Here is a 19,799-nt window from a genome sequence, read left to right on the forward strand (position 1 = left end):
CAATGGAATACTAGCAATATGGGTATCAAAATTCTTGGAATTGCATGAGTAGGCTGTATCTCGTGATTTTGGAACCATTTGGTGATTTGACCCCGGAACGGACATTTCGGAGCAGGTTCCCGTGGGGCCGTGAGTGGACATTCCATTCCAATTCCATTTTTCAAATTGCCATAGGGTCCCGTAACAATAAAAAACAGACTTCCGAGACAATTTGAAGAGTTTTGATACTCATATTGCTAGGACATTATTATAATTTGCAAATCATATCCTAGTACTGGAACATTACTCCGGAAAATCCAGATTACCAAAAATCAGATCCATTATTCCGGTTATATTGTACAGAATCAAAAAGTAAATGAGTTCCTGAATTCAAAACACCTAAAAGTGTCCAAATCGGTTAAAGGAAGCCATAGTTATGAGCATTTCAATTTGTGGGTACCCGGGTACCCTCGTTGGCCTGTTAAAGGTGTCTTTTTTTGTTGGACACATAACTGTTAAACCCCTACCATGCAACAATAATACCTGGAGCGGAGCAAAGAATTAAATTCAACTTGATGAAAAATCTGTCTGACCTTTCAAAAAGAGGTTGATTGAAATTATTCAACAGGTGTGTGACAAGTGAAAGTTGTCGTCATTTCAAAACCGGGAAACAGACTCCGATCATAACTCGTAACCTGACTGAAATTGAAATTGTTGGAGAAAATTATTCTACGAAGTCTCGACAGTTGGGTTGAGGCGAACTGTTTGTTATCAGATACCCAGTTTGGTTTCCGGGGAATAAAAGAACTCATGATTCGAATACAGTATAGTTGACTACGAATCGCCTTAGTTGTATACATCCGACCCATAAGATGAGGCTTGAAATACTAGCGGAGGTTCTTCCTACAAATTCTCATATTTTTGATTTTTTATCTCTCGGTTACTTATTCGAAGTGAATCTATGAATCCAATGGTAACATTTTTAATAGCTCATTGAACTTTAATTCCAAACCAGATTCATGACAGAGTCACACGGAATAAACATTGTTCCACATCAAATTGCATCACGGAACAAACGCTGTAGAAAATTACTTAGTAAACCGATCTTGCAACTTCTTCTGTACGGAAGCCCTCTGTTTCTTAATGTCTTCCTCAGATTTGCCCTCTTTGAGATGCTTCCGTAGTGTCTGCTTTATATTTGCCAATATTTTTCGATGGGCGTTAGTCCCGGTGCGTTGGAAGGGTTCATTCTGACGGTGCGTTGGAAGAGTTCATTCTGACCGCATTTTTACCAATTTTCGATACAGTGACAGCGATAAAAATTACAGTGTAAACACTAAACTACTTCTACACAAATTTTCAAGAGAAGATACCCAATGGGTTATTTTCTACAGCATATGTGTAGCATGTCTAAACTAATTTTATGGACAATTTAAAAAATATAGTTTCGTCTTCGCGAAAAAATTGCATTGCACAAGACTTTTCTATTAATTTTAATACCGGGTAGTGTGGTTCTAATTTAATTAAAATTGGAAATTTAATGGTTAGAGATAGTTTCACAGTTCTCCAGAAAATTAAAGGAAATTTGCCAAAGACATTGGAGCTCAAGACATAAACTTTTCACTTTATAACAAATTTACCGAAAAGTGTGGTTCTTAAAAATGTTTTTATTTATGTAGTTCTTGCAGTTTTGATTTATCGTTTTGATATCTTTTGAAATAGTTTCAGGTATTTTGAAGGAGAACAATTTGTCTCAAATGCCGAATCTCTAGCTTCTTTCGTTAGAAAGTTATAAACACTTTGTACAAAAAGTCTACTATTTTTCATTAAATCTGTGAAATATGAAAAAAAAAATATCGTCATTGGTATTTTTGGTGATGTGTACTAAAAACTACGATAACTTAGTAGTTGGTTTATTGAAACAAACCGTGAGCAATGGCAATTTCCTAAACTAAGAAAACTGGCCGCACGTCCTACTTGGATCCAAGCCAAATTTTCTCTTTCCCATCCTGCCAACAGATGGCCAAATCATGCAGTTCTTGAAATCAATCGATTTTCGGTTGAGTGGGTAAATCCCTTTGAGATTCATTTATTTTTGATCCTACCGTTTCTTTTTGTAGAGATTGAAATATCAATTCCTGGTTATATTCTTGTTGACGATGAATGCGACATTCGAACGAAAGTGGTGTTCGTATTCTCGTTTACGATAGCAAAATCAAATAGGCTTACTATTCGTTCGAACCGCTTTCGAACGAATCTCGCATTCGTCGTAAACATGGATAAGGGTGATTGTCTCTTATTGCACGAGTTGTGATTGCGGAAAGTTATTCGTTATCGATTTTGTAAACTATATTTTGGCGAGCGGGCCGAGAAGGTCTAGTAAGTGAAGTATTAGCCTATTAGTAACAATCTCCATATTCAACGTATTGACATTTGCACCCATTAAAAGAAAAAGCAATCAATGTCTTCTATGCTATGTAAAGTTTTCTATAAATTTCTTTCCGAGAAAACATCAAAATTACTCGAACCTACCAATATAAGCGGAACAACTTACTTCAACGCCAAAGCTGATGGAATAGATTAAATGTCGAATTTAAGTCGCTGCTGATGAGTTCTGGAGTTTGGCGTAATACAGGTTTTGAAGTTAAAAGAAAGTTCAACTATTTTACTTCAACAGTAAAAGAATCTTCTGCTTGCGATTGTCAATTCTAGAAATTCACATAATATTGTTTGTGGGAAAAGGAAGGGTTCGCTTCGCTTTATAGTTTTCGGGGCGAATTTATTGTTGTTTTGATTTCTATTGCAGTTATGTGGACAGAAATATCGTATATGTTTGACTCATTAACCAATAAATTGTTTTATGACGTAAATAATATCGGAATTTTGACAACCTGAGAATATCAATAAAATCTTGATCCAAGAAATTTCTCAAAAACTATCTTTACTTTTCGGTGGAACAGTTAACTTACACAATGACTAACTAGTGAAAGTTTTCGATTGAGTTCCAAACCAGCAATAAACAAATCGACCGAGTTCATCGAACATAAACGATCTCAAATAATTCATTCAGCTTGTTATGTCCTCGATAACGACGGCAAACAAATTCAAAACATAAACAGCTATTCAAAAGTAGGTTAGTCGGCACATATTGGCACCAGTCCCGGACATTATTATCATGTCACAACGATCTATTACTATATTTCCCTTAATCCGGTCGAATCGAAAAGTTCTGGGGGTGTAAAAAAGTTTTTTTCACATTATTTATACTAGCAGTTATTCATACAATATGTCAGTTACATAAGTAAGTAAATTTGTTTCGATTCAAATTATGTTCCGAAATTTGCCAAGACATTGAAGTAAAAATGGACCGAGGAAAACCATTCGAGTTTAATTAAAGACAGCAATAAAAACAACAAACACTCTTTGATTAATTGTGAAATCATGAACGATAAAGTTGATGATAGCTCCCTAGGAAAAAAAATACCAGCTTTACAGTCATAAAATTTGTACTCTTGCTGTGACCCCTATGCAGCGCTGCTGCAGTAATTGTAAATGGGCTATTTGCTGCTGTGCGGGTGGAGCTGAAGAAAATGCTCGTTGGAAGCTTGGCAGCGTTACAGTTTGTTAATATTCCGGCAACATCGTTCGGCAAACTGGGATATTCATGGTTTCCTCCGTTACGAAACGGTCCGGTAGTAAAGTGCGATTAAACCTGTGAGTAAAATTTATTTCTTTCCTAAGCGAAGGTTCTGTTTCGGCGGTGTTTTTTGGGGCGTCTATGTCAGCTTTAAAGGTGAAAATAATGGGAAACTTTGTGAAAATTTCAAAACTCTATAAATTTATGACACCACTCTCGAATGAGAACAAAAAATGGAAATTGTAGTATAAAATTGAAGGTTTGTTTGGCTTGAAATTAGTTTGTTACTAAAAAGGGAAAAGAAGGTCGGGTTTCAAAACACGGTGGAAGCTGACAAAACATCAGATCCTAGCAGGCAGATGAGTTTGTTTTCTACTGTTACTGCTATAATAAAATGACTATGTATTGCTATTCTGTCCCGAAAAAGAAATCTAAACATGACGTAAGTAATATTAAGAGTGTACTTTCCCATTCAATTTATAGCATGCGTTTTATTTTATATTGATAGAACGAGAAAAATTAACTTTGAGTCCAGTATCTTGGAAACTTTTCGAATTAGGCTTGACGTTGCGTCGGTGTCGGATTATTCTGTTTCATTACTCAAGGTTATTTCTTCTGCGTCGCAGAGGCAAAATCGCTTACAAAGTGTTAATGAATTCCACGGAAGCCACTTTGTGATCATTGGGTACCCAATGAAGAAGAAAAAATATTCAAACATTAGTCACAACATAGAACTAGCATCAGTCTGCCACTTCGACTTTAGCCAAACTATCGTACGGTGAACTTTTTGATGATTCCGATTGTTTTGATTCAACACTTTTACGTTCGTTTGCTCGTTTTCCAACCACAATTTCACCCACTTTTTTGTCCTATACATTGCTATGACTGACAAGGTTGAAAGGCGCTAGGTAATGAAGCGGCAAATGTTTGCGCTCTGGTTGCATGCAACGTAATCTGGTTGTCGTTTCTAAATGGGTAATGTACGTTTGCTTTTCCATAGTCTGTCCGTTTTTTTTCTGTGTGCAGTGGATCACAGGACAGTTGTTCTTCCCACGCAACCAGGCCGTGTATGTTTTTTGGGAAACATCTGTGTGATGAAATGTGACAACCGGACTCACTAATTTACAATCACTCGTGTGTCTGTTTTTCCTTCTCTGAGTAATATTATGTCAGATCGGTAGTGACGTTCAATGCTTTGATGAATAAATAAACTACTTCTAAAATTCGCTTTGTTGTAAAAGTTACACGAGTGCATTAAAAAAAAGTTTTACTCTGACTGTTCCAAATGGCCAATAAAACTCAAGTCGCGTTTTATTTAATGCTCTGACAAGACATAAACCATATTGCATCGGTAACTACCTATGTCGAAGGCAGAAAAGCGTCCATTAATACAAGCGACAAAAAAAAACAAACATATCTCATCCGTTACATGCCCGGTACTGTGCACAGCTAATCCACTTTAGTTTACAACAAGTAAGCGGTGTCATTGAAAAATTTATTATCTATCGATCGAGCAAGGAAACCCATATGAAAAAGGACAAGGCGGAAAGGTACACACCGAAGCTACCGAGCACAGCCTGCTGTGATTTCCAGGGCAATATCTCATTCTATAAACACTTTGCTACATAGACCTGCGGAGATACAAACAATAAAACTCAACCAAACTAAGAACAATAACCACAAAAACTGACAACACCCCATGCACAAGCATTTGGTTGCATATTTCGATAGTTCGATTGGTTGCATAAAACGTATATTCGTAAGTCTGTGTAGCATAGTGTCTGTATTTCCTCCCCCTCGAGTTTGGTGATGTCTTGTTCGTGGGTTGTGCAGTTAGTGGTGCATCAGGTGTTGGGCCCAAAGCAGTTCCATGAGCTGAACTTTTGCCAAGAATTGAATGAATTTTAATTAAAGCTTATTAAACATTCAGCGGATAGAGTTACATTTGATCCAGAATAAACTTGATTCGACAGGTTCAAGACGGATATTGCTGACTGTTCCATTTTTTCTATTGCATAATGCTTTAGCGGATTCCATATTTCAGAAAATTAGTTTTCAGGCTAATTGAAATGAATGCTTAGATATATGCCTTATTTTGAGTCATTAACCGTGAATTTCATGTATCTCATCTTTCAAAAACCTATTTTAATCCACCTAGCGGTGCAATTGTGCCTTTCTCAATCATGAATCACGAGATTGTGTGCGTTGTTTATATTCATTAAAAGCTTTTAAATGCATATATTACATTTTATTATTATACATTGTCATGTGATGTCATGATTTTTACAGGAAAATAAATCATTATTCGAGTTCTAAAATTTTGAAAAAGAAAAAACAGCCTCGGTAATATTGAACTGAAAAAAGGTGCGAAATCGGCAGTCCCAAAAAGTAGATCTTCATAAAAAAAATTTTCTAGATAACATAAAATCTCGACGTTTCATGCATTTTAAAGATGTTTGGCATCAAAAATACGAATTCGATTTCTGAAATTTCATGGGGTCCCCTCTTTGAAAAAAAAAATTGAGTTCCGACTTATATGGGAATTTCATATGTGACCGTACGATTTAGTCTATATGTCCGGACCCATATAAGCGATCCGTACGAAATTTTATAGACATCTGTGGGGATATTATAGCTGTCATTTGGGACTAAGTTTTTGAAAATCGGCTCAACCATTTCCGGGAAACTGATGTGAGTTCGTAAATTTTGAAAGATGGCCGCTTTTCCCGGGCACTTCCGGGACCGTCTATGGTGGTCAATGTAGTCAATGAAAGTTTGGTTGGCCGTCGGTGACCTAGAACAGAAAATTTAAGTTGTTTGAGAGACATTTTAGCGAAATTTTTACCTTTTTTGCTTTCATCGGAGTATCGGTTTGAATCACAATTTACTATGTGATCGCACGCCACAACCTGTAACTCCGGAACCGGAAGTCGGATCGGGATGAAATTAAATAGCTATTTACGGGGTCGCAATACCTTTCATTTGAGACCAAGTTGGATTTTAGTTAGTTGAATCGGTCTAGCCATCTCCGAGAAACCGATGTGGAATGGATGTTAGTGACCTAATACTACAAATCGAAGCAGTTGTGGTCATATTTTGGAAAAAAATTCACCTTTATACATTCACTGCAGAATTTATTAAAATCGACATTTTCTGCGTGTTCGTACTCATCACCCTGTAATTCCGGAACCGGAAGTCGGATCCATTAGAAATTCAATAGCAGCCTATGGGAACGTTTCATTTGAAATTAAATTTGTCAAAATCGGTTCAGCCATCTCTGAGAAAAATTAGTGACATTTTTGGTCACATACACACACAGACGCACATACACACATACATACATACACACAGACATTTGCCGAACTCGACGAACTGAATCGAATGGTATATGTCACTCGGCCCTCCGGGCCTCCGTTAAAAAGTCGGTTTTCAGAGCAATTGCAATACCTTTCTATTGAGAAAGGCAAAAACACAATAAGTCATTCATTTCTGTCTTTCATCTTTAACCTTCCCTTTTTCATATTTTATGTCACATTTTTATCCTAAATGTTTCCTCTTTATGCAATCTAACCGGTGTCATAAGCTTTATCAGCCTTCCGATGTCAGCATGTTTATACACTTTGACCAGCTCGTTATGGAGTTATGATTAAGGGGGGCGTCCGGTGTAGCGGGCACAAAAAGTCGATTTCCTTTTTATCCGCTTAATTACTAGTATTGAACCTCCAGAATAGACTCCACGCTGAACTTCTTTTGTTTTCTACATTCCTTCCGCGTATTTGCTATAACACAAGCAGATTTCAATCTATTGGTAGCAATTTTCGAAAAACTGACAGTGATTACAATACAGTGTAAAAAATACACTCTAAACTACTTCTGCCCAATCAAAAAATTAACTTGTTTTTTGAGAATGCGCAATATGTGTAGCCTGTCGATGAACCACGGAAAACTGAATAATTTTTTCTCTCTCCCTAAAGTATCGGTTCTCACGGTAAAGAGGGACAAGTCTGTATTTACCAGGAGACATGCTGGTAAACTTGAGTGATTCTTAGTTATGCTGCCTAAGTTTGACCGCCATCAGCAGAAATCAAAAGTTAAGTCCGTAAGGTATTAAGCCTGTTCTAATGACCCTGCCACTTCTAGTTTTCTGATCTGTATACTTCACATCCTTGCTCTCTTTTGAGTAATATGGCTCTAAATTTCCCTACCCATTAATCTCTAGCTAATTAAATGTCGTTAAAATGTAAAAAAGAAATTTCAACTACATCAGTTCTGGTGTTAGTTTAAATAAAAAAATAAAAAAAGGAAAAATAAGAAAAGAATTTTACAGTAAAATATGAGATTTTCCGATTTTCATAAAGCTATTTTCCGAAACTCATGCTTTTTTCTATGTTTTTTTGGTTCATCGAGTAACTACAAGACTAAGCTTTACCAATCTTATTGATTTTCCTGTGTCAGACAATTTAATCGAGAGTGTTCGCAGCGGTGCTCCTTGACGTGGAAATGGTTGGACGTCTACTCCTGGGACGCTCGTATGTGAGGCTCTGCATGACTGAAGATATTTTTTTCGTACACAATGAATGTATAAATAGATCTTAATATTGCTCAAAAGATCCATTGTTGCCTTGCCTCCAAGGTCGTAAAACTAAATAACTTTTGGTTTGTGCACTTTACACCAGAACCCCTTAATCTTGGTTCAGCTTAGCAATGCAATATGCACTACGTTATATTTCTACCTAAGGAGAAAAATTTGGGTGACGAAGTCGAAGCGTAAATTCCATAACTAATTTAGTTTTATGTTTTGGGCCCTCCCGCACACATCTGGTTTTATCCAAATTTCTCCTTAGTGAAGAAAAAATGGTTGTACCCAAATTTCACCTATGCATCCCATGTACCCAAATTTCATCTATGCATCACCACTACGTGTTCTGTATTTGTCTAATGGCCGATTTCTTCATCCTCGCTTAACGTATAAGCCAGGTTAAACGTACTGGTAAACCTACTATAAAAGTTAGGCGAGAGTGAATAAACCGACCCTAAGACAAGACGTTACAATCGGCTTCTTATTTTGCCTTCGACATTCTTCTTTTCGCACATTTTCTCCCTGCCGAAATCTTCCGAACAGTGTTGCTATTTTTATTAATGAAAATGGATTCTTGTTAATTTATTTTATGCCTGCAATATTTTGTATCTTGAATCCACTAAATTGATGAAGGGCACCGTTCTTCCAAGTCATGCGTGTTTAGTAAGGTTTTTTCACATTTTCTCCCTGCCGAAATCTTCCGAACAGTGTTGCTATTTTTATTAATGAAAATGGATTCTTGTTAATTTATTTTATGCCTGCAATATTTTGTATCTTGAATCCACTAAATTGATGAAGGGCACCGTTCTTCCAAGTCATGCGTGTTTAGTAAGGTTTTTTCACATTTTCTCCCTGCCGAAATCTTCCGAACAGTGTTGCTATTTTTATTAATGAAAATGGATTCTTGTTAATTTATTTTATGCCTGCAATATTTTGTATCTTGAATCCACTAAATTGATGAAGGGCACCGTTCTTCCAAGTCATGCGTGTTTAGTAAGGTTTGATGAAGTCATTTTCTGAAAAATTTCAGATTATGATTTGATTGCTGTCTTATTTTTTGTTAAAGTTAATCAACCACGTATACGACCAAAGTGTGGTAGGACTTTTTCTACTTTTCCGCACAATTTCTGTTCAATTTAATCATTTTTACTCATTTAACGATTATAATTTTGGCTAAGAGCAGAGACGATAACAGGCTTCTTGCTCTTCTTACTTTTCGCTACAAATTTTCGCCAACCGTAAATTGAAAGTCAACAAGCGTTCATCGTTGCCAGATTCCTTTTGTATGCTTTTCACAATTGGTGGAAATGATTGTACGTTGTAAAACGTCATTCTGGATCTTTATTCAACTTGCATTAAATGGTGATGCATATGAAAAGTAGCCAGATAGGATTCAGCAGCATTGTTTTTCATTCCATTTGTAAATATGATGAACGCGCTTGACTGACAAAATTATCAATCCGAAGCTGGTGAAATATTGAGGTTAGGACTGAATCAAATTAGCTACGAGATTGTTTCTCTTATCTTAGGTAAAAGATGGTAAATAACTCGGACACTTTTCCTTCGCAATGTTATATTAAGTCTCAGGTCATGTCATTGGCGAAGACTCCGGTCAACCGCCACAAGCCCGTCCAGCAGGGCGTCAAATCATTTTTGTGGAAGGCCGAATAATTTAACGGTAATTTGTTGAATTAAATTATCTTTTATAGTTTTTTCATCGCCTTCCAAAATTAATGCATTAGTCATGAGGATAGGTGTAGCAGCCCTAGTAAGGACTCCTTCGAACATTACTTGCTTTTCGAATCCCTGATAGGTTATGAGCCTAGGTCAAAGTAGACTGTCTGCAGTTGTTTTTTTTTCGTTTTTCGCTACCAACGGAGGGACGATTCTGGAATTGGCGTGGAAGAAGCAGGATTTCAGACGTGAAGCTGAACATGCGGACGTACATAGAGGACTAAGCCTATGCCGTATTCACAACGTTCAAAGAATATAACCGAAGGGATCGATTGAGATGGCAGGAAATGCAGAATTGCGAGATCAGGATGGCACCGAATTAATTTAAGTGTTGAGCCTTCGTTTAGATTTGAGTTTCACGTTAGTTTTAGCATAAACAATGAAAGGTTCCGGAAGCAACAACCGCAATACTTTGACATAATGCACACAACGAAGTAGTACCCTGTACAGGAAGTAATGGCAGAAATTAACGAGATTCAGCAAAAAATACTTGTTTGTCAAGCGATTCGTAGATGTTGAAAGATGATTGAACTCATCATGATTTCTAGGACCTTCAACGGACAAATCTATAAGGATGACGGTACCCAGAACCCATTTCGGCACTTATTGAAGTCTCTCATACGCCCAATAGTATTTTGGAAGGATTTGGCATCTTTCACTATACCTGGCCCATGCGAGAAATTTTGGGCCATCATTACCTTTGTTAAATCCCAAAAGTGGTTAAAATGTATTTGAATTCAAGAAAGAATGATTGAGAGTGACCACACAGGTCGAATCAATCTTTGTCCTAAACCTGACGAAAGGAGTCAAACGTGCAAAGGTGCGTGTGGTGGTTTGGAAAGAAGGTTCAATAAAGTAATATCATTACTGCATTTACAGAATATTTGAAAAAAAAAAATCGAACTTCACCATTTGAATCCTGCATATTGGTCCATCAACACATAGACCGCGATCAACGATAATTCTTGAGCGTTTTTTCGAAAAGAAATCTGCAATGAGTGACTCTCTTTGTTTACTTTCTTTTTCGATTTGTAAGGCGTCAATATAGCACTTTTCACCTATTTACAGGACAGATCGAAAGACGGTGGTTTTCACTAGCATATTATGCACAGAGTTGAGGGATAAATGTTAAAGCGACCGAATTATTAACAGAAGAGAAAGTAAACAAATAGAATCACTCATTGTAGATATGTCGTTTTGAATAAAAGGTCTAGAATTTCTTACAGAGGAAAACAGGACAAGAGACTCTTGAAGGTGAGACCAATGAAGGAGTTGCTTTTGGTGGCGAGAGATCACCACAATGCAGAATGCAACTAACAGTGCAATCTACAGCCCCGCGGTTTTTCAATGAAAAAACACATACGAAAGAGAAGGATTTCATCGATAAATTAAGTGGATTCTGTCAGAATCCTGAATCATTTTTTACTTGAATTCTTGACAGGTCTTTATTACACTCTTGAGTAGGATTTCTTTAAAACATGAGCAGGATTTCCTTGGATTTGAATGTATATTAAGTCGTCCAATATGCCATTGCAGAATGGACCGGAATCTATGCCAGAATGGATAAGATACCATGCAAAAAGGATAGTAGCTAGGTTAAAGGGTGGTCGAGTGAAAATGCGAGATATCAACGTTAAACGTTAGATATCTAAAAATCTAGAAATGGAAATTAACTAAATTGTTTATCCTAAAAGTAGAAAAAACTCTACAAAGAGAACTGCGGACACTAAATTTTACATCGTTTGGATTCTGTTAAAAAATGCTGTTTTAAATTGAGTTCGATATTTGTGTTTCGAATTCATCTCGTCAATAACTAGCACCGAGTTGGGACCAAGCTAGATGATGTATCAAAACTAGTACCCAAATTAGCACTATTTAGACACTATATCCAAACAGTCATATGTCACACATAACGTATAAAACTATTTTCTAACGAGGTAAATTTCAAACACAAAAATTCGACTTGATTTAACGGGCGTTCAATAAAAATGAGAATGATTTCAATACCTTTTTGTAATTAAAGTAAAGAGCGTAAGTTTTTTCTCTCTCCAAGAAAATTGCTCTGTGGACTCCCTAGAAATGGATGGCATGTATCTTTTCGCTCGGGTGCTGTCAGTTCAATCGAAGATGGCGTCGAAACAGCAAGCACTGCGCGAGCGTGTTGTACGGTTTTACGAAACGCATGGTCATCGTAGAAAAAAGTCTACATATTCCAGGAAATGACAGCTACTATTCCAGCGACAAGTCGGCCACACTCCCCGAAGTAAAATATAAATTTAAGCATAAATTTGAAAAAAAATGCTGTGCATCGCCATATCGGACTGAGGGATTTCAAAGCCGTGGTCCAAGCCAAGCGGTCTGGCCATCAATAAACAAGTGTACCAGCAGGAGTGTCTTGAGACAATTATTCTGCCGTTCTTAAGGTTGGAGAATGGGCAGAAATCGAAATCGAAAATTAAAAATCATAAAAATCAATAAGCTTATGTAGAATGTTGTTACAATACTGCTGATTGATTTTTATGAAGATCTAACACACGGTGTGCCTTTTTCGTTATTGATTTTTGCCCTTTCCCTGTTCAACCTTAAAGGAGCATCATGCGGAAGGGAAGTACGTCTGCTGGCCGGACAAGGCGTCTTCCCATTACGCCATGAAGGCGGGCCAAGGATACGAAGCAGTTGACGACCAGGATCCGGAATGGTATCCGGAAGATGGACGTCAGAAATGAATCACGTTAAGTGGAAATGAATCAATGAATTGATCGAACGTAAATGATAAACTTTCGTTGTGATTTCCATCGATCCGCGTAAATTTGTTGCTAAGAAAGTTTTCGTCTTTGCGCAACGAAAGCACAGATTGCTATGCATGCAACCGCTAACAAACAAGGATGCCACATTGAAATCTGTGTTTCGGTCAAAAACATCTTTTTGCCATCTATGATAACTGAAACAGGAAAAAAATCTGTGATAAATTTCCGAAAAACTGTGAAAAATTACAACATTTCCAAAAATCTGTGAAACTTTCATCAAAATGCCAAAAATCTGCCATTTGCGAAAAAGAATCTGTGATCAAAAATTGTGAAAAAAAATCTGTGACATTACAGAAAAATCTGTGAATATTGCAACCCTGCTAACAAATTAGATATACCTACCTACACATTCGCCTCAAACAACCAACCGCACAAAGCAAAATGAGTCAACACTGACGATGATGGGTAGAGCGAAAGAGACAACTAGTACCTCGACACTATGTTAACCGTGTTTGCAAAAGGAGCCCGAATGTACAAGCGATTTTGTGTATGAATAATTGTGCGTGATTGTACATAACAGTATGCTGCAAACGAGCACAACACAAAAGAAAGCCTAGTGTTTGAACGGACAAGCTCAGTCGCGTGTTGGACGGCACTGGGTAGCGTACCTCCTCAGCCAGTGTAACGGACTTCTAACTCAGCTACACTGGCTGTGAAACCACACAGCGCAGTGATCTGCTCCGCCTGCCGTTCAACAGGCAACTACGCTTATCCGGCCAAATCCGTTCTTTAAATAGTCGAAGATGACGTCATTCATAGAAGCGTAGCGCGCTAGTTACACAAATCTGTCGTGCCGAACTTGGGAAGCGCTATCTTTTGTGTGTAAATACGCGATATTTTGACTAGGTTGTAAATTATTTAAATTTTTAATGCCATGATATAAAAAATCATTGGGTTTGTCTATTGGAATCTATTCTTAGAAGTATTTCGGGGTGATATGCGCAAAAAAATTGAAAATTTATCGTGAGATGGCTGAATTATATGCGTTTAAAATTGGACCACTTTTCATTACATACCATTTTTGTAGTGAACCCCCATATCGAAAGCAAAGACGTAGTCCTACGTCAAAATTTTGAGCTCCGGCTTATCTGTGACCGGACGGTTTGCCCGATGCTGTCATTTAAAAATTATGTTGCAATATGATAAAATTCTTATCATCAAGGTGGATTTTTCCGAGATGTTCTTAACGTTAGTACCCAAATTAATACAGTCACACGACAAACATAACGCATAAAGCCTCGTCAGGAATTCGAAACACAAAAATCCGACTTAATTTAAGTCCTGTGCCCTTAATGCACAAACTGGTGTAATCAAATTTTTCTCATTTGGTAAGAAATATTGCATAATGCTTTTTTTATTTCCTCAGTTCATTTTCTTGAGCTTTTAACTATAAAATTCCATTAGTTTTGACAGGTCATTATTAATAATAATATCTGCTAGGCGAAAGAGTACAATATAATTTTAAACTCGTTTTAATATTGCAAAAAAAGCGCGATGAGCCTTTTATTTAATTGGATACTGCAAATAGAAGCGTCCGCTAGCCGGCTTTTTGTTTCATCTTTGTCGGCAACGTAATTTAGATGTCAGCTCTAAAAATTAACGCCATTTGCATTTCGAAATAAACAAAAAGTGACCGGTTTCAGTGTTTAGTGTCACTTAAAATCAAACATCCCCCGCTTTTGCGAGTTGTTGTTTCACACAGTATCCTCTACTTACGCAAATCGTTTTACGATTAAATACACGAAATCATGAACAAAAGGTTCACAACTCCAAAACAGGACGGATTACTGAAAATGTTTCAGTTCATTATTTCCAAAAACCGTTTTCTTGCACGTCTACTAAACAGTTTTCAAGTACACCCGGTAAACGAGGAAAAGTGTAATTTTCGCTATACCGAAAAATTGAAGTTATGCCAGAATATGCGAAAAAGAAGAAGGGAGAGAGAGTGACAGAAGTGAGGAGCGCGCGCTCTTCGGGATGTACCTAGTAGAACTTATTTTTAAAGAACACCGAATTTTCTATGTGAAACGAGACATGGTGACTTTTTCGGTTCCGATTGATTGGAGATTTATTTTGGAATTTTCATCTAAGCGGGACGTCAGACTCAGTAACGTAAAGGCCAATGAAACCTATAAATATCCCATTTCAAATTTGACGGATTAATGTATTCTGTTAGGAGGACGGCGAGGTGGAAAGGATTTGGGACTCCTTCGTGGGGATGCATCGCGAAGAACCAATTGCACGTGATGGGAAGGAGCAAGGAACGGAAGGGGGAGACCTTCGACTGAAGAAAGGGGTGGAAATAACCTTCGTTGTCCATCTTGAGATGTGCTGGAGAAAAGAAAATGTGCGTCCGAAAGTGATACTCGTCCGCACCGGCACCACCGTAGCTTTCGCGCGCCTTCCGCTGGTGACGGCCAGTCATCTTGCTTTTGGCTCCTCCGCCACCAGAACGCCCACCACCTTCGCGTATGTTTTTCCGGAACATTAAATTCATCTTGGTTTAGCTGTCGACGACCTCGCCCGTAAATCGTCCAACTCGTTGTCGTTTAATAAACAATCCACAAAACGATCAATCCGTTTTGGCGCCGTCCTCGGGAACGTGTATTTACGATTACTTAATTAAGTTAAGAGGTGCACTAAAAATCACAGTCAATTTAGAAAGGGAATACTAGTAAATATTTATAAACCAGCCAACTCTAGTCGGCAAACACTGCACGCTTGAATACGCGACCGATTTGAGCCGTTGCTCGGAGAAGACTAAACCCCACGCGCAGCCAATGAGGCAGGATCGAATTGCCGCCGTTGGAACGAGTGAAGCTGCGGTCAAATGTGTCCACCACTCTGGGAGATTCAAATTTCCGCGAGAGTCGAGCATATTTCACGGCATATGACAAGCGGTATATGATTGAAGTTTTTTTTTAATTCTCACACGGGAAGAACTGCCCATAGGAACTACACACCGTCTAGGATTCGCTGGTCGCTTAGCCGGTCTTTTCTCAGACCAAACGAAAGCGAAAGTGGTAACTTGATTTCTCGCATCATTTCAGGAGGTGGTGGATTTTTTTTTATTAGCGTGGGACGCTAAGTAGGTTTATGATGGTTTCGAAGAGGATACCACAGCTGACAGTTTCGGTGTGCGATTTGCGCTGTCGTGTGGATTAATATGTTCTAATATTATGAAGCGGATATCTTGATCTGATGGTGTTGGGTTGAGCATATAGTTCGAATATCGGAGAAACTGGAAAACAGCTGAAAGTTTGTTTTAGCAAATTATTAACTTTACAGAAGTAGGCCTTCAAGTGTTTTGGTTGCATGTTATCGGTGAGTGTGGTCTACTAGGAAACATTAGAATAAGAGTAAGCAGTAAGCTGTTTTCAAAATTTTAGTAAATAATCAACAAAGCGTTCCAAAATCCAAGACCAGTGTTCGAATAAAACCTTGGTATGACGGTTCGGAGGTCTGACCCTTTTCGTCGTATGTTTGAGTCACACCTAGGAAGGAGCTGGCGAAACAGAAGATTAAGTTCTGCAACGAAGTGTAGTACCGAGGTTTTGCTTTTTTGTTTGGTTTGATCAAATCAACTCTGTTTCATTTAGAATTTGGTCACTTTGTTCAACTTACTGTAATGTAACGAGAAAATAACGACGGTGCTTTAAACAGATTGAATTTTTCATCCAAATGAAAACGAAACGAAAATCTGGACGAATTAATGCGTTGATATTTTTTCAATAAAATCTTGATATTTTTGTCAAGTTGTCCATTTATAGATGCTCCAACGATGAAATTCATCGTTTTTCTTCCACAACTGCAGATGTCTTGCCAAATCATCAACTTGCAGACGAATTTATTTACGAATAGAAGTTTGTGGTTATCAGGAGCATTTTCCTCATCTTTGCGAAGTTTTAGGCCTGATATTTACTTGAAGTCCGTTTTAGGAGAGAGAGAGAGAGAGAGAGAGAGAGAGAGAAAGAGACATTCGTCGTTCATCAAAATGCATTATTAGGCACACGGCTGCTGTCCATAAGAAAGCCGTCTATACTCTTTCTCCAGACTAAATCAGCCTATTGGACATATTGTGTCCAGTTAGAAGACGTATCTTAACCAAGAATTTATTCATGGAATTCCTTCTCTCATGTCATACGATTCCACTGACAATAAGAGTCTATAGTAAAAGTGTGGTCACGTCTTCATTCGGAAGGGATGTAAAACGGTTTGTTCTGGCCCATGTGTTAATGGACCGATATCTAAGGTCCAGATTGTCGTAATCTACACTCTTAGAAAAATGAAAATTATACTTGACGTAAACAACGTCTGTCAGATAATAGGATTTTACATGTTCCGATATGTAAAATTAAAAATTGTAACTTTTTTCATGCAAAACTCAGACTGAACGACCTAAGAAAAGCCGTGCAACTCGCATTTCTACATGTAATTAAATGCAAATTTATGTCAATTGGGACACTCCTTTTATGTGCATTTGGGAAGACGAAAAGTTACAAGATTTTTTTTTTGCTGTGTAACGATGCTTCTCCTGAGAGCTGAGCATCTGTGCTAGCCAAGATTAGACTAATAACTGACTTTTTATCTGAAAAACATCTCTCTCGACCCGCCTGCTTATTAACAGAGTTGCCAGAAGCATTGGTAGATTACGACAATATGGATCTTAGATATCGGTCCATCAACACATGGGCCAGGACAAACGGTTTTACATCCCTTCCGAATGAAGACGTGACCACACTTTTACTATAGACTCTTCTTTATTGTTTATTCTTTATTGTTTATGACATGAGAGAAGGAACTCCCTGAATAAAATCTTGGCCAAGATACGTCTTCTAACTGGATACAATACAGCCTCTGGGCTGATTTCATCTGGAGAGAGAGAGTAGAGACGGCTTCCTTATGGACAACAGCCGTGTACCTAATGATGCATTTTGATGAACGACGAATCTCTTTCTCTCCTAAAACGGACTTCAAGGAAATATCAGGACTAAAACTTCGCATTGTTAAAGATGAAGGAAATGCTCCTGGTAAGAACAAATTTCTATTTTTAGATAAATTCGTCTGCAAGTTGATGATTTGGCAAGACATCTGCAGTTGTGGAAGAAAAAACGATGAGCTAATCTTATGATCTGCCTTTCTTTCAAGTTCGTATTATTGGTAGTAGATATTTAGCGATAGCTGCTAGGCTCATTGCTGCCCGGTTTTGTTGTTTTTTGAAATGTCTTGCAGTTTTCACCTCTGTCCGACTCGACCAACTAGAAAAATGGTTCGATGATGCGTGAAGTGGAATTTAGAATGCCATACTTGATAGTATTTTATTTTAGGAATGTGTTTGGAGTTTACATAATCGTTAATAATGTTATTAGAGGTACATGGAACTAGTTCATGTGTTCGTGCCTCGATTGTGTCATCGCCTATATATATATATATATATATGCATATATATATATATATATATATATATATATATATATATATATATATATATATATATATATATATATATATATATATATATATATATATATATATATATATATATATATATATATATATATATATATATATATATATATATATATATATATATATATATATATATATATATATATATATATATATATATATATATATATACAAGGGTACCGTAAAACGGGGTATCTTTGATCACCGAAGTGAGTATTGTATTACGTTACCCTAACGTGCACTGGGTAATAGGCCAGTGCAAAACTGGATTCCTCTGACAATGGTTCGCCTCAAGGTGAGATGGATGTCGAAACGAAATCGACTCCGCGGCTCATGCTAAGACAAAAATTAAAAAAAAAATTAATATATTACAGATTTCTCGAGTTCTGACGGAGTGATATTTGCCCGTGACAGAAATATCGAAAATTCGCCTTGATATGCTTTGGGTGGTGGTAAATTGTTTGAATCAGGCAAATGATATTTCTGGCTACGGGCCCTTTACGAAGAAGTACATAGTATATGTACCAGCAAATAGGGTTTAAGTCTGCGGGGTCGTTTCCAATTTTGAGTTTGAATTGCGCGAATCTGCTAACACTTGGGGTGGGCTTTTTTAAAGGCCCCATGCTCCAGCCAATGAATAAACTGCAGTGCAAACGTTTGCATTCAGCATCAGTCAACTCAGACTCTTTTTGAGTGACCTTCGCCGGATCTGCTCTACCCAACTACCTCTTCTTTAACAAAGTTCGTCTAATCTAAACTGCGCTAATTGCAATCAACTGAGACACACAGCCCCCAATATAACAATAAGCTTCGCTGTGGGAAATGCAGTGGGAATCATGTGGATGATTGCTGTGCACAGTGTTTTAAAACGTCGTTTTCGTGCTCAAAATTAGTAGCGTCTAAACCGTTGACTTTAGAGATATAGTTTGTTCGGAGAAGTTGTTGTTGTTATGATTGCGCATCCACAGGAGTATACCGTTCAGTGATTAATTCACCTATAAGTGATATACGAAATTTATTTTCCGAACTAATTAAGATAGAGACTTTGTGTCTTCGGCAAAGTTGTAGCCAATGTTACTACAAAAGAAATTACTGAAGACACCATATATCTATCTTTAGTAGTTTACGAGTTATGAAACATATTATATGGAAGACCCCTTAAAATTAGTTTTTTCATGATAACTTTTTTAGACATTCTCGCATCTACTTGGAATCTTCCACAAAGTTATTTGCGGTATCGAAACACATATTTTTGCCGAACATAGTTACTTCCTATCTGTTGAATCTAAAAAGATATTCGAAACAGGTTAACATCCCTTCCACAGCTGTGGAAGGGATGTTAACCTTTCCGTTGTCGCGCTAGTGCACTGAATGCACGCTGCTTTTAAAATCTACCAAAATCGTCTTAGGGCACCAGCGGGTGCTTGTTCAGTGAGCCATTTGCCGACCTCCGAAGACTTAAAAATGTGTCTCTACTGTGGGGGATACCTGCAAGACCTCCCGACATGTTCCGTGTGCTAACAGCAGGAGGAGAAACTTAAGCATCCCGCTCAGGAACGCATCTTAATAAGCTTTCTCCCCGCAGTAGAAACAT

General features: G+C 37.6%; 1 protein-coding gene across 11 annotated transcripts in view; it reads right to left on the reverse strand.

Moving 5' to 3' along the window:
• LOC131693822 (uncharacterized) overlaps nt 1–19,799 on the reverse strand; it is a 218,624-nt gene that overhangs the window by 79,153 nt on the left and 119,672 nt on the right. The window contains exon 1 of one of the 11 annotated variants that reach the window (XM_058981974.1): nt 15,044–15,494. The exons of 9 other annotated variants lie outside the window; for them this stretch is intronic. In XM_058981974.1, coding sequence (XP_058837957.1) covers nt 15,044–15,233 — 190 coding nt within the window. In that variant the 5' untranslated portion in view covers nt 15,234–15,494. Of the gene's footprint in view, nt 1–15,043; nt 15,495–19,799 lie in introns of those variants that run through there. One more of the 11 variants, XM_058981984.1, reaches the window with a different exon arrangement.

Source organism: Topomyia yanbarensis, chromosome 3, assembly GCF_030247195.1.
Source record: "Topomyia yanbarensis strain Yona2022 chromosome 3, ASM3024719v1, whole genome shotgun sequence".
In the NCBI taxonomy this organism is placed as follows: domain Eukaryota; kingdom Metazoa; phylum Arthropoda; class Insecta; order Diptera; family Culicidae; genus Topomyia; species Topomyia yanbarensis.